Source organism: Lonchura striata, chromosome Z (assembly GCF_050655825.1).
Source record: "Lonchura striata isolate lonStrDom1 chromosome Z, ASM5065582v1, whole genome shotgun sequence".
Classification (NCBI taxonomy): domain Eukaryota; kingdom Metazoa; phylum Chordata; class Aves; order Passeriformes; family Estrildidae; genus Lonchura; species Lonchura striata.
The window spans coordinates 480155-493446 of record NC_140740.1 but is presented as its reverse complement, the minus strand read 5'-3'; the positions used below and the strand labels follow the sequence as shown (position 1 = coordinate 493446).

At 64.9% G+C, this 13292-nt stretch overlaps 2 protein-coding genes across 2 annotated transcripts in view; one reads left to right on the top strand and one right to left on the bottom strand.

Annotated features, from left to right (window-relative positions):
- The window catches only part of FRMPD1 (FERM and PDZ domain containing 1), a 37044-nt gene extending 28652 nt beyond the window's left edge, over window positions 1-8392 (top strand). The window contains 5 exon segments of the mRNA XM_085566407.1: window positions 441-623; window positions 1021-1168; window positions 1534-2142; window positions 3079-5897; window positions 5899-8392. Of these exon segments, the coding sequence (XP_085422533.1) occupies window positions 441-623; window positions 1021-1168; window positions 1534-2142; window positions 3079-5897; window positions 5899-6552 (4413 nt within the window). The 3' untranslated portion in view covers window positions 6553-8392.
- On the bottom strand, window positions 7874-12332 carry TRMT10B (tRNA methyltransferase 10B). The gene is made up of 6 exons (XM_085567340.1): window positions 11805-12332; window positions 10953-11105; window positions 10528-10606; window positions 9571-9638; window positions 9288-9411; window positions 7874-8525 (listed from the first exon to the last, which is right to left on the bottom strand). The coding sequence occupies exons 1-6, from the start codon at window positions 12330-12332 to the stop codon at window positions 8338-8340; spliced, it is 1140 nt and encodes a 379-aa protein (XP_085423466.1). The 3' UTR covers window positions 7874-8337.
- Between the last annotated feature and the right edge of the window lie 960 nt (window positions 12333-13292).

Genomic DNA, 13292 nt, shown 5'->3' with positions numbered 1-13292 from the left:
GTAATGCTGAAGTTTACACCTACATACCAATTGAACAATATCTGCCAGATTATATGTCCGTTCATTCACTTTTCCTTAAGTGTCTCACCCTAACAAAAAGCGCTGATGTATTTTCCAAGCCCAGAAACATCTCTGTGAAGTTCCTACCCTGCAGCAGGTCCCACTGGGTCCATGTGGGGACAGCCTGGGCTGCCAGGTGACACTGCTGACAGTGACCACCTGCTGCCAGCCACACCCCTGGGTCTGCCAGGTGCTGCAGCATCCCTGGGGCCACCCGGGCCCGTGGGAGGCTGCTGGTCCCTGTGTGGGGGGAGAGAGCAGGGAGCGGGCTGCTGTGGCAGCCCAGCAGCAGGAGAGGCAGTGCTGGGGTGCCCCAGGAGCTCGGGGGGCCGAGGGGCCCTGCCCAGGCTGCATCAGAGGTTCAGCCTGTGCCCCTACAGCTGCAGGACAGGGAGTCGTACGTGGCGCTGCTGGTGGGCGCCAGGCACGGCGTCAGCCAGATCATCAACAGCAAGCTGAACATCGTCACCAGCCTGGCCGAGTTCCCCAGCATCAGCAGGGTGGAGCTCAGCGAGGAGTCCGAGCGAGTGAGCACAGTCAAGATCTACCTGCAGGACCTGAAGGTGAGCACCTGTGTGGGACAGGGCAGTCACCTGCACCGTCAGCTCTTCTCAGAGGCTGGCGGTGTCACCAGGGTAGAAGGCTTAGAACAGACGGGAGGGAAAGCTCATGGGAAGGAGCAAACAAATTGCTAGAGAGAAGTGATTCTTCCTGCTGGGGAAAAGGGATTCTTCCTCTATCAGTGAGATGCAACAAAGGCACAAGGGGTGAGAAAAAGAAATTACTCTTCTTTGTGCCTCCTGCAAATCAGACTGAGGGAAGTATGAGAGAGAAGGGGTGCCTGTCCTCATGCAGCCTGTTCCTGCTGACTACAGTACAAACAAGATTTGTTTATTCTAATCTTTTTTACTCTTTTCTCCCCCACACCTCTGAAAAATAAAACAAACCAAAAAAAAATAGGTGCTTACTCTGCTGCTGGAGTCAAACAGTGCAAAGGACCTCGTCTGCCTCATTGCTGGCTACTACAGACTCTTTGTGGACGCAAACGCCTCCATATTTACCTGGGGAGAGAAAAACCAGCAACTGCACCGTGTCTCAGCTGAAGAAGGTTTAAAAAACAGCCTTTTTTGACAGAGGATGGGAAGGAAGTGGGTGGATGACCCAGCTCAGGGGAGCAGCAGCCCAGGGCTGTGTGGCGGCAGCTGCGTCTTGTTAAGGCTGGACTTGGTCTTTGAGGGTTTTTCCAACAAACACTCGTGGCGGCACGATTCTGTGGCTTCTGCGGGCCTGTGGGGCCGAGGCTCGGGGCCAGCTGGCAGCTGCCCGGCAGCTCCGGGTGCTGCTGCGGCTCCATCTGCCCCTTCCCGTGCTGGCTGCGGGCTGGCGAGGGCTGAGCCCCGGGGCCAGCGGGGCAGGGTCGGGCTGAGCCCCGCGCCACCCGCAGCACGGGCTGACAGCTTCGTTCCAACGCAGGGTACGAATCCCGAGCCTGCAGCGACTCCGAGGACTCCTGGGGCCCGGACTCCGGCTCGGGGAGCCCCGCGGCGAGCGGCGGCGCGGCGGGGCCGGGCGAGCCGCGGGCTGGCGGCGGCGACCCCGCCACCGACAGCGCGTCCGAGGCGTCCGACTCGGCCACCAGCGGCAGCCGCGGCTTCCAGAGCAGCGGCTCCAGCGACTCGGTGGCTGCGCTGGAGGGAGCGCGGCTGGAAGGGCCGGAGCGGCTCCAGCCCCGCGCGGCCGTGCCGGGGACGAGCGGCCCCGACGGGAGCGGCTCCGACGGGAGCGGCTCCGACGGGAGCGGCCCCGCCGGGAGCGGCTCCGACGGGAGCGGCTCCGACGGGAGCGGCCCCGACGGGTGCGGCCCCGCCGGGAGCGGCTCCAACGGGGCCGGCCCCGCGGGGCTCCCCGAGCCGGGCTGCCCCAGCCCGAGCCACGGCTCGTCGCCCGCGGGCCGCGGCTCCGGGGACAGCGAGCTCGTCCTGCGGCCGCCGCCGGGCTTCGGCGACTCCAGCTCCGAGGAGGAGTTCTACGATGCCGCGGACCGGCTCAGCCCTCCGGAGGCGCTGGCAGGTACAGCCGCGGGTGCCGGGCTGGGGTGCTGCGCTGCTGCCGCCGGGGCTCCTGCGCGCTCCCCGCACAGCGCTTAGGAGCTTCCCCAGGGCTTTTGAGGACCTTTGACTCGCCGTTCGCCGCAGGCCGCTCCTCAGCACCCTAGCAGTGACAGTGCACGGATTTGTTACCACGTGCAAGTGCTGAGAAAACTCAGTTTTCAGCGGGGTGGCATTCTGGGATCTCTGCTCTCATGCTCTCAGCTAAGGAAAGAGAGCCCAAACCTGTAAAACACTGTTACATGAGCCCCCAAGGACAAAGGTCATGCTCAGGTCAGAGGCTGGTTTCAGAGCTGCATCAAGGATTCCCAGGGCTGGGCAGCTCCCTGACTATTGTATTTTCTCGGAAATTGGAGTATTCTTGTTCCTGGAGTAATCAGCTCCTTCAGTATTAACAGGGCCTCCTAAGAATTTAATTCATGCCACTAGAAAACTTTTGGCTTCCATAGTAATGCGCAGTCACTGTACTGTGTTCAGGCAAAAAACTGTTACTGTGGAAATTGTTACCATCTAAATTTCCAGCTGGGAACCTCTGGCCGTTTCTGTGTGGTGATATGCCTACAGCTGTGGGCAGTGCTCTTGTAGTGCTGCTGCTGTCCCCAGATTTAACTGGGGAATTACAGCCACACCTGCCTTCAGGTGACGCTGCCTGCTCATCACCAGCCCTGGCCTTCAGTCCCTGTAGCCAGGCTCTGCCTTTCTCTTCACATCCAGCTCCACATAGATTCTTGATCATGAGAGACCATTTCCTCTTGCCCTGAGAATGAGGCATTGCTGCTGCACTTTCATGCCTGTGATTCCAAGTCCTGTGCCAGGAGCTTTTTGGCCCACTGTGTAGGCATGAGGGTATTCTGCTGCCCAGGATTACTTCCTGATTTCCATGTTTTCTTGCCATCAGGCTATGATACAGCATGCTGGGAGGGCACAGAGAACTCCTGCATCCCAAAGAGGCTGAGGTGCTACAGCCTGGGGGAGAAGCCACCGACGAGGGAGAGGCAGGGGCAGGAGAAGGAGCTGACCTACACCAGGAGCCTGAGGAAGAGAAGGTCTTTCCTGAAAACTGTTTACACCTCACAGGTCAGTTTCCCTGCAGCTCTCCCAGGCTCCACACAGCGCTGCTGCTCCTGGCCGCCCACTCAGCCCTCGACAGAGGACACAGGGAAGGACACGGAGATGGGGATTCCTGCAGGCACGGAGCTCAGCCCTGACCTGCTGGACACGCAGCCTGACACCACGGAGGCAAAGTCGGTGATGGAATGGCTGGCTTCCTCCGTTTGGAACCTTCACCATCCTGCTGAGCAGTGTGGGGAGGAGGACAGCAGCCCCCAGCCGCAGCAGCCCCCTTTGCTGTCCCTAGAGCCCCTTCCCCGAGCTCCGAGCAGAGCTGCCCAGGAAGGCTCCCCAGGGCACACAGTTCCGGGGTGTCTGAGCGAGGAGAGCCGAGTGCCCGCTGCAGGCTGGCACACCCAGGGGCCACAGGAGGACGGGGCTGAGGTGGTGGCCGGTGTTGTGTCCTCTGCTGTTGCCTGCCCCTCTGAGGAGCTCCTTCTGCTGCCACCGGCCCCTGGCCCCAGCACAGCCCCTCCCCGGGAGCTGGCCCAGGACCGGGGGCTGCTCCGTGACAACGTGGAGCCTTCCCTGGCTCCCTGTCAGGACAGCAAAGCTGATGCTCAGGGGCACGCTGATGGTCAGTGCCCTCCCAATGGTCAGGGCTGTGCCCCTGGTCAGTGCCCTGCTGATGGTCAGTACACTGCCGATGGTCAGTGCCCTGCTGATGGTCAGTGCCCTGCTGTTGGTCAGTGCCCTCCCGATGGTCAGTGCCCTCCCAGTGGTCAGTGCCCTGCTGTTGGTCAGTGCCCTGCTGATGGTCAGGGCTGTGCCCCTGGTCAGTACCCTGCTGATGGTCAGTGCCCTGCTGTTGGTCAGTGCCCTCCCGATGGTCAGTGCCCTCCCGATGGTCAGTTCCCTCCCGATGGTCAGTGCCCTCCCAATGGTCAGTGCCCTCCTGATGGTCAGTGCCCTCCCGATTGTCAGTGCCCTCCCAATGGTCAGTGCCCTGCTGATGGTCAGTGCCCTCCCGATGGTCAGTGCCCTCCCAGTGGTCAGTGCCCTGCTGTTGGTCAGTGCCCTGCTGATGGTCAGGGCTGTGCCCCTGGTCAGTCCCCTGCTGATGGTCAGTGCCCTGCTGTTGTTCAGTGCCCTGCCGATGGTCAGTGCCCTGCCGATGGTCAGTGCCCTCCCGATGGTCAGTGCCCTCCTGATGGTCAGTGCCCTCCCGATGGTCAGTGCCCTCCCAATGGTCAGTGCCATGCTGATGGTCAGGGCTGTGCTGATGGTCAGTGCCCTCCCAATGGTCAGTGCCCTCCCAATGGTCAGTGCCCTGCTGTTGGTCAGTGCCCTGCTGTTGGTCAGTGCCCTCCCGATGGTCAGTGCCCTCCCAATGGTCAGTGCCCTGCTGATGGTCAGTGCCCTGCTGTTGGTCAGTGCCCTGCTGATGGTCAGTGCCCTCCCGATGGTCAGTGCCCTCCCAATGGTCAGTGCCGTGCCAGCAGCAGCTGCAAGGGAGCCGTGTCCCGGGCCAGGAGCCGACAGGGGGTGAGTGGGGAGGCCCTGCGGAAGGTGCACCAAGGGCACGCGGGGTTCCCAGACACAGCCCAGCTCCTGGCAGACTGCAGCAGTGCCTCGGGGGTCCTCACCCGCCTCTCCTGGCTCTCATTAGGGGTGAGGGCAGCCCCTGTGTCACCCAGCCCTGTGTCACCCAGCCCTGTTTCACCCAGCCCAGTGTCACACGGCCCAGAGTCACATGGCCCTGTGTCACCCAGCCCTGTGTCACACAGCTGTGTGTCACCCAGCTCTGTGTCACGCAGTCCAGTGTCACCCGGCCCAGTGTCACCTGGCCCAGTGTCACCCCGCCCAGTGTCACCCAGCCCTGTTTCACCCAGCCCAGTGTCACACAGCCCAGTGTCACCCAGCCCTGTGTCACCCGGCCCAGTGTCACCTGGCCCAGTGTCACCCAGCCCTGTGTCACCCAGACCTGTGTCACCCAGCCCTGTGTCACCCAGCCCTGTGTCACCCAGCCCTGTGTCACCTGGCCCAGTGTCACCCAGCTGTGTGTCACCCAGCCCTGTGTCACCCAGCCCTGTTTCACCCAGCCCAGTGTCACCCAGCTGTGTGTCACCCAGCCCAGTGTCACACTGCCTGCAGGACAGGGTGGATGTCCCACCGGAGCCCTTGGCCTGTCTGATGGCCAGCGGGTGCAGGGGGGCTGGTGCTGGCGGCAGGACGATGCCAACCTGCCCTGCTGGAGCGGGCTCTGGCAAGGAGCTGGCGGGCAGCTCAGGGCAGGGCGCGGGGCAGCCGGGAGGCGCAGGGAACGCGGCTGAGCAGCAGCTGCAGCCTGCCCTGGCTTCTCTTCCCGGAGAGCAGGCGGCAGGGCGGGGGAAGGAGCGCTGCCCGGCCCCGTCTGCCGGGCTCTCCATCCCCGCGGTGCCTGTGCCCCTGCGGGAAGGAGCGGGAGGCTGCGGGGCTGCGGGGCTGCGGGAAGGAGCCGGGGGCCGCGGGGCTGCGGGGCTGCGGGAAGGAGCCGGGGGCCGCGGGGCTGCGGGGCACTCGCTGCTCTGCTCCCAGCCCGGGGAGGGCGAGCCGAGCCCTGCGCCCCCCGTCCCCGCCGGGGCCTCGCCAGCCCCAGCGGGGCTGCGGAGCTGCGGCTGCCGCCTGCCCTACATCAGCTGCTTCCCGCGGCCCCGCAGCCCCGGGGAGCGCGAGGCCAGCCCGCCCGGGCTCCCGGGGCCGCTCACGGCCCCTCCGGCCGGCCGCCCCGGCCCGCCCCGGGGCCCCGCAGGACGCTCCGCTCCGGGCGCTCGGGCAGCTGCCGCGCCGGGCCTGGCTGAGCCCTGCCGGCTCCTCCCGCTTCCTGGCCCGCACCGTGGAGCTCCAGGCGGTTGTGGGGAAGCTCTGTGCTCCTCAGCGCGCAGAGCAGGGTGTGCAGAGCGAGGGTGCCCCGGGCTGGGCTTCCCAGGACCTGCTGTCCAGCTGCCAGGCACTCCTGAGCGCGGAGCAGCCTCTGGCCGAGCTGCAGGGAGCTCTGAGAGCCGCGTTCGACCGCCCGGTGCAGCTGGCGGTGAGCTGCTTCCAGCTGACACACTGCCGGCGCTGCGGGCAGCGGCAGCAGGAGCCGGGGGCTGCGCTGGGGGACGTGGTGGGCACCTGCCAGCAGCTGGTGCAGGCTCTGCGCCAGCAGCTCCACGGGCAGCTCTGCCCTGAGCTGGGCACCGAGCTCCTGGCCCGCCAGCTGCAGCCCTGGCAGCTGCCATCCTGTCTGCTGCAGCGCTCAGGGCGTCCCCGTGGCTGTGACGGGCGGCGTGGGGGCACGCCAGGGCACTGAGGGGACACAGATGTGTGCCCTCTGTCCCCTCAGGCTCTCCCCGGGCATGTTTAGCCAGGATGGCCAGGCAGGACGTGCAGTGCTGGCAGCCATGCCCCAGGTGCTGCTGCAGCACCCTGGTGTGTGTCCTTCAGGGCTCGTGCCCTGCCTCCCACGGGCCGTGCAGGTGACAGTCCCACGGTGTTCCCTCGGCTGCCTTTGCCATCCACGGGGAAGAGCGTGAGCCTTCAGCCTGCCTGTCACCCGCCCTGCTCTCCAGGCAGGCTCTGGACTAAAGGCATTCAACCCCCCCTGGCAGAATGTGAAGGACCCCAGGTGGCTTTCTCCACCCTCTGGCCGAGGGAACACAGTGATTCCACATTCAGCTGGTTTTCCTTAGCCGGAGCAGGTCGTGCCAGCCGTGCTGGTATGCACTGCTGCTGCTGCCCCGGGTGAGAGCGAGACATACCTGCCACCTCCTGCGAGGCACCTGCCAGCTCCTGCCCACCTGGCCGTGCCTGCTGAGGAAGGGCGAGCCGACACCGTGACGCTGCGGCCAGAGCTGTGCAGGGGCTCCCCGGCCAGAGCAGCCCCGTGCCCCTCCCGGCAGGTGCTGCTCACCTTGGCCAGGTGTGATCTGCAGCAGTCTGGCCGTGCCTCCCCACGGGGCAGCAGTGCAGCACCTGTGCAGCGAGGGCAGAGCCCGTCCTGTGCTGCTGAGCTCCAGCCCGGGGACTTGGGGAGCTGTGGGGGTCTGCTGGGACAGCCAGAGCATGGGTGGGCTCCAGGGCATGGGTGGGCTCCAGTGATGGCAGCACCTCTCCCCAGGCACCGTGGGGACAGGGCTGTGCCCTGGCTCTGGGACACTCACTGAAGGGGATAATCTGTGCATCCAGCTTGCCAAGAGCCCCGGGGCACAGTAGCAGGCACTGGCCAACTCCTGTCGTGGCTTAACCTCAGGTTAACCCCTGGTTTGGGTTAAACCAGAACAGCTGGGTTAAACCCCCACCTGCTCCTGCACACCCCTGTCACACCACCCGGACAGCCCCAGGGCTGTGAAAGGGTTCTGTGAGAGAGGAATGAAAACACATAACCAGACTTACCTCAGATGACCTTCAGGTCCTGCTGCCACTGGCTATGAGGTTTCAGGGCTCTTTTGGCAGCAGTGGCTGAGGTAAGGGATGGGCTCAGCTGCACCCAACACCCGTCCTGCTGTGGCTGTGGCACCGCTCTGTGCGGGCACAGCCCAGCCCAGGTACCTCCCAGCAGGGACGTGGGGGTCAGGCACCTGTGCGTGTCAGGTGTGACCAGGTACCTCTCCTCAGTAACTGCAGGGACACAATGGGGATCTAAACCTTTTATTTTATATTAGATGCATACAACTAGCCAAAGGCTTCGGCAACTCACCCAGTATTCAGTGGGTTTGTGCTGCTGGGACATGCCCTGGGGAGCTGCTCCCGTCCCGTGCTCTCTTGCAGGAGCAGCACTGTCCTGGCCCGTGGCAGGGTGTTTCCCTTGCCCATAAGCTTTGCAATCCCAACTTCACCCTACTCTCTGTTTCCATAAAACGAAGAAAACACCTTAAAGCTTTCCTCCCCACCTCAGAACAAGTGTAGTTGGAGTCACAAACAAACAGCTGCAGAGGCAAAACTGAATTCCTGTCAGTTTTCACTGGATCCCAGGCTCCACCAGGCTTTTCTGTCCCGCTCAGGGGCACAGCAATGTCCAGCACCGCATTCCTGAGGTAGAAGGCGTTGCTCCAACGAGCTCCTCGCGCTGCTGGGAACGGCTGTCTCCCATGCACAGTCACGCTGGTGCTTCCTGCAGCTCCTCAGCACACAATAAAGCATTTCCTTGGGCAGCAGTGGTGCGCTGGGCTGTCTCTGCCTGTTCCGCTGGGTCCGGGAGCACGTAGCCTTTTCCAGAAGAAACTCCAGCCCTCAGCGCTGCTGGCCAGCTCCGCGTCTCATAGTAGGTGACCAGGACATCAAAGACTGTCAGAGCACAGGGGTATGGAGTCACACACGTGTCGTGACAACGCTGCCAGCAGCTGCCCATGCCCACAAACACGAGGGAGGTGGTGACACCTGACCCAGAGAACGTCCCCACCTAACACCTGGTGAGCTGCTGCTTGAGGCAGCTCACCTGGGGCAGACAGGTATTTTGGAGGCCTTTAGGGAGCCCTGGGCAAAGCAGTGGTTGTCAACTAAAGCGAGGTGCCCCCGTCACTGCATTGGCTGACGTGTGCCACCCACCAGTGTCCCCCCTGTAGTAAGCCACACCTGCTGTGGCCCCACTGTCACTCCCAGGCAGGCAGACCCCAGCCCCCGGGCACACAGAGTCCCCAGCCACTCCCTCTGCCTTGTGCCCATGGAGGGGCAACACAATCCTAACGCCACGGGTTAAAACTTGGAGGAGCTGGCCTGGTTATAAGCCCCTCTGCAGTCACAAACAAAGGCGTTCACCTGGCAGGTGAAGGGGCACCAGCACCTCCTCTGCTGTGACCAGGAGTGCCAGCCCGTGGGGTACGGGACACCAACACCCTCGCTGCCATTCTCAGACCTGGCTGGGGTGGCCATTGATGGCCAAGATGCCATTGTCATCTTGGATGAGATGGAGTCCCACCCCGCTGTGGGCTGTCCCCACAGCAGCCCCCAGCACTCCTCCAGCCATGTCCCCTGCCTCGTGCACAGCTCCCCGGGGAGCAGGGGACCCCAGCTGGCCTTGGACCACACCAGAGCCCCACGGGACCTCACCCTGGTTGATGGCCAGCGTCTCGGAGTGGTAGTTCCTGCAGTTGGGGGCTCTCACCATGAACTCACGGATGGGGAGCCGGGCTGTCTGGAGGCCCTGCTCCCGTGCCCTCCGCAGGGTCAGCTGCTGCAGGGACAGGAGACAAAACCTGCCCCGGGGCTCCTGGCACCCACACAGTGCAGCCCCTCCGGCTCACCACGGGGCCCAGGCAGAGTTCGAGGAGAAAGGGATGGCAGAGGCAGCCTCAGCAGTGGGACTGTCTGCTTGCGGGGCAGCACCACGCACCTTGTGAATGCTCTCATCCACCAGCCCTCCCAGCACGTACACCTTGCTCGGATCGATATCTTCCAGGACTAGAAAGAGGACATGCACTGGGTCACACCACGCAGCAGCCAACCCCGCAGGACAGCGCTCTCCTGGAGCCCAGCACACCCCTCTGGCTGCCCTGGCTGGCTCCAGACCTTGGCAGGGGCTCAGAGACCCTGGCATGAAATCAAAAACACCTGGGGCTTTGATTTTAGCCCGTGGAGAAAACTGCCAACTCTGTATGAGGAATTACAAGCCACAAGGGTTTGAGCAGTGTGATATTTGAACTAGCACGGGGTGGCAAAGTGGAATTTTGGGATTTTTAGAATGGGGTTTAAGGGGGTACAAGATGGAGGAATTTGGGCATGCCCTGGCCTTCTTCTCCTCCATGTCTTGGTGTGATGGTGCACTTTTCTATTGGTTTAAGGTAGATATTCACAGTCTAACACAGATGATGGGAATTGGTGAAGAAATTGTAAACATAGACACGTAGTTAAGGTGACAGCCGCCCAGGGCTCAGGGCAGACTGCCATGGCCTTCTTGCTAGGCAAAGCTCGGCAGGTCAGAGAAAGAATGTTTAGATAAGAAGAAACAACCTTGAAAACTCGACTTCATGCATTCAGACCTCTCCTTCAGCTGTCGGGCTAGGGGAACAAGGACTTTCACACTGCTGGGGTCTCACCAGCTGACCCGCTCCCCCTCCCAAGGACAGCACTGGGCCAAGCCTCCTCACCCCTGGGGCTGCAGCCTGGGACACACAGGTCCCAGCAGCACAGATTTAGCACCAGCTCTGAGCACACAGCCTGTCTCACGCAGTGTGAGACAGCCCATGTGAGGAACAACTTGCATGAAGCATGGAATGTCCTCAGAGAGATGTTTCTGAAAGTCAGCCCTTTGCCCTGGCTCTCCCTTTCCTGAAGCACGTGAAACACTTACCGTTCTCAGAGTCAGGAGTGAGATAAACAATGGCCTCCAAAGGAAACAGGTCCAGGTAACTCTCTGGAGTTGTATCCATCTCAAAAACACAAGGCAGAGTGAAGCAGCCTGTTAGCCTTAGGTACATCTGCCAGAGCAAAGCCCCCTCCCAGACACAGAGAAATCCCGGGACTGACACTGCTGCTTCGGGCACACAGACTGCTCAAGGCCTTGTAGACCCTGCAGATCTCCAGTGACCTGGGGCTTTTCTTTTCACTTGGGCAATGTTTCTGTTCTCGGCACTGATAACACACCTAAAAACTCCACTAAACTCTCCCCTCACCACAAGCTCTCGGGGGCTCTGCGAGAGGGAGAGCAGCGATGGCTGACAGGTTCTGGGCAGGCCGCAGAGCACAGGGCTGGGATCCCCGCGGCCAGCCCCTCACCAGGTAGGCAGCGAAGCCATCGTTCATGCGGAAGCACTGCTCGTAGATCGGTGTCCCGGCCGCAAACTCCGTCAGGCACAGCCAGAAGGGCCGGGCAGCGCGGCGGTTCGCCCCGTACAGCCGGCGGATCTGGGAGGCCAGGCGGCCACTCTCCTTGGGACAGAGCACCACGGTGAGCCAGCCTGCGGCTGCCGGCCCCGCCGGGCTGGGGCACGGCCAGCTGGAGGCTCAGGGCGGCTCCTGCCGAGCTCCCACTGCCTGCCCGCAGCGGGGACGGGCACAGGTACAGCAGGGATGGGCATAGGTAGAACAGGGACGGGCACAGGTACAGCGGGGATGGGCACAGGTAGAACAGAGATGGGCACAGGTACAGCGGGGATGGGCACAGGTAGAACAGAGATGGGCACAGGTAGAACAGGGATGGGCACAGGTACAGCGGGGATGGGCACAGGTACAGCAGGGACGGGCACAGGTAGAACAGAGATGGGCACAGGTAGAACAGGGACGGACACAGGTACAGCGGGGATGGGCATGGGTACAGCAGGGACGGGCACAGGTACAGCAGGGATGGGCACAGGTAGAACAGGGACGGGCACAGGTACAGCAGGGACGGGCACAGGTACAGCAGGGATGGGCACAGGTAGAACAGGGACGGGCACAGGTACAGCGGGGACGGGCACACACGGAGTAGGGACGGGCACACGCGAAGCGCAGCCTGTCCAGGACCCCCGAGCAGTCCCCAGGACCCCTGAACAGCTCCCAGGACCCCCAAGCAGACCCCAGGACCCTCCGAGCAGCCCCGGGACCCCCGAGCAGCCCCGGGACCCCCGAGCAGCCCCGGGACCCCCGCACCTTCTCGGTCATGCTGCCGCCCACGCCGAGGTCCACGCAGAGCCGCGGCCCCGCCGCCCGCGCCTGCAGCAGCCGCTCCGTGGCCAGCGCGGCCGGGACCCTCCCGCGGCGGAGCGCCGCTGCCGGGCCGGCCCCGGCGGCCGCCGCTGCCCGCCGTGCCCGGCGGCGCTGCCGCTCCTGCGGCCGCTTCCCGCGCCGGGCGGCGAGAACGCGCAGCCAGCGCCGCCGCTTCCGCAGCGCGTTCCTCTGCGGGGGGACCGGGCACGGGCTCAGCGGGGCGGGGGGCTGCCGGGCGCACCGAGCCCGAGCACGGCCCCGGCCCCGCCGCGCGCCCCGAGACCGAGCCCGTCCCCGCCGCCCCGGCCCCGCCGCCCGTACCGAGCCCGGTGCCGGCTCGCCGCCCGCCCGCCCCGCGCCGGCATCGCCCGCGGCCGAGGGCTCGATCCGCAGCAGCCGCAGCGCCTCGGCCGCCACGGCCGCCTCCGCCTCGCCCGCCGGCTCCGGCCCCGCCGCCGCCCCGGCCTCCATCGCGCCCGCGGCGCGGAAGGGGCGGCCGCGGGCAGCTCCGCCCGTCCCCGCGCTGCGGCTCCGCCCCGGAGCCGCTCTCCCTCCCAGCCGCCGCCCCGGAGCCGCTCTCCCTCCCAGCCGCCGCCCCGGAGCCGCTCTCCCTCCCAGCCATCGCCCCGGAGCCGCTCTCCCTCCCAGCCGCCGCCCCGGAGCCGCTCTCCCTCCGAGCCGCCGCCCCGGAGCCGCTCTGCCTCCGAGCCGCCGCCCCGGAGCCGCTCTCCCTCCCAGCCATCGCCCCGGAGCCGCTCTCCCTCCCAGCCGCCGCCCCGGAGCCGCTCTCCCGCCGAGCCGCCGCCCCCGTGCCGCTCTCCCGCCGAGCCGCCGCCCCCGGAGCCGCTCTCCCTCCCAGCCGCCGCCCCGGAGCCGCTCTCCCTCCGAGCCGCCGCCCCGGAGCCGCTCTGCCTCCGAGCCGCCGCCCCCGGAGCCGCTCTCCCTCCCAGCCATCGCCCCGGAGCCGCTCTCCCTCCCAGCCGCCGCCCCGGAGCCGCTCTCCCGCCGAGCCGCCGCCCCCGTGCCGCTCTCCCGCCGAGCCGCCGCCCCCGGAGCCGCTCTCCCTCCCAGCCGCCGCCCCGGAGCCGCTCTCCCTCCGAGCCGCCGCCCCGGAGCCGCTCTCCCTCCCAGCCGCCGCCCCGGAGCCGCTCTCCCGCCGAGCCGCCGCCCCCGTGCCGCTCTCCCGCCGAGCCGCCGCCCCCGGAGCCGCTCTCCCTCCCAGCCGCCGCCCCGGAGCCGCTCTCCCGCCGAGCACGCTCTCCGGTGCCTCTCTCCGGTTCCCCGCTTGTCGCCTGCGGAGTTCTCACAGCAGATGCCACAGCCTAGGGACAAATTCCCTGGGATGCTCCTCCATCGTGCACCGCTTGTTTCGCATATTCTAATTATTTTATTCTTATTCTTCCTTTTCTGTCCCGTTATACTGTGTCTATG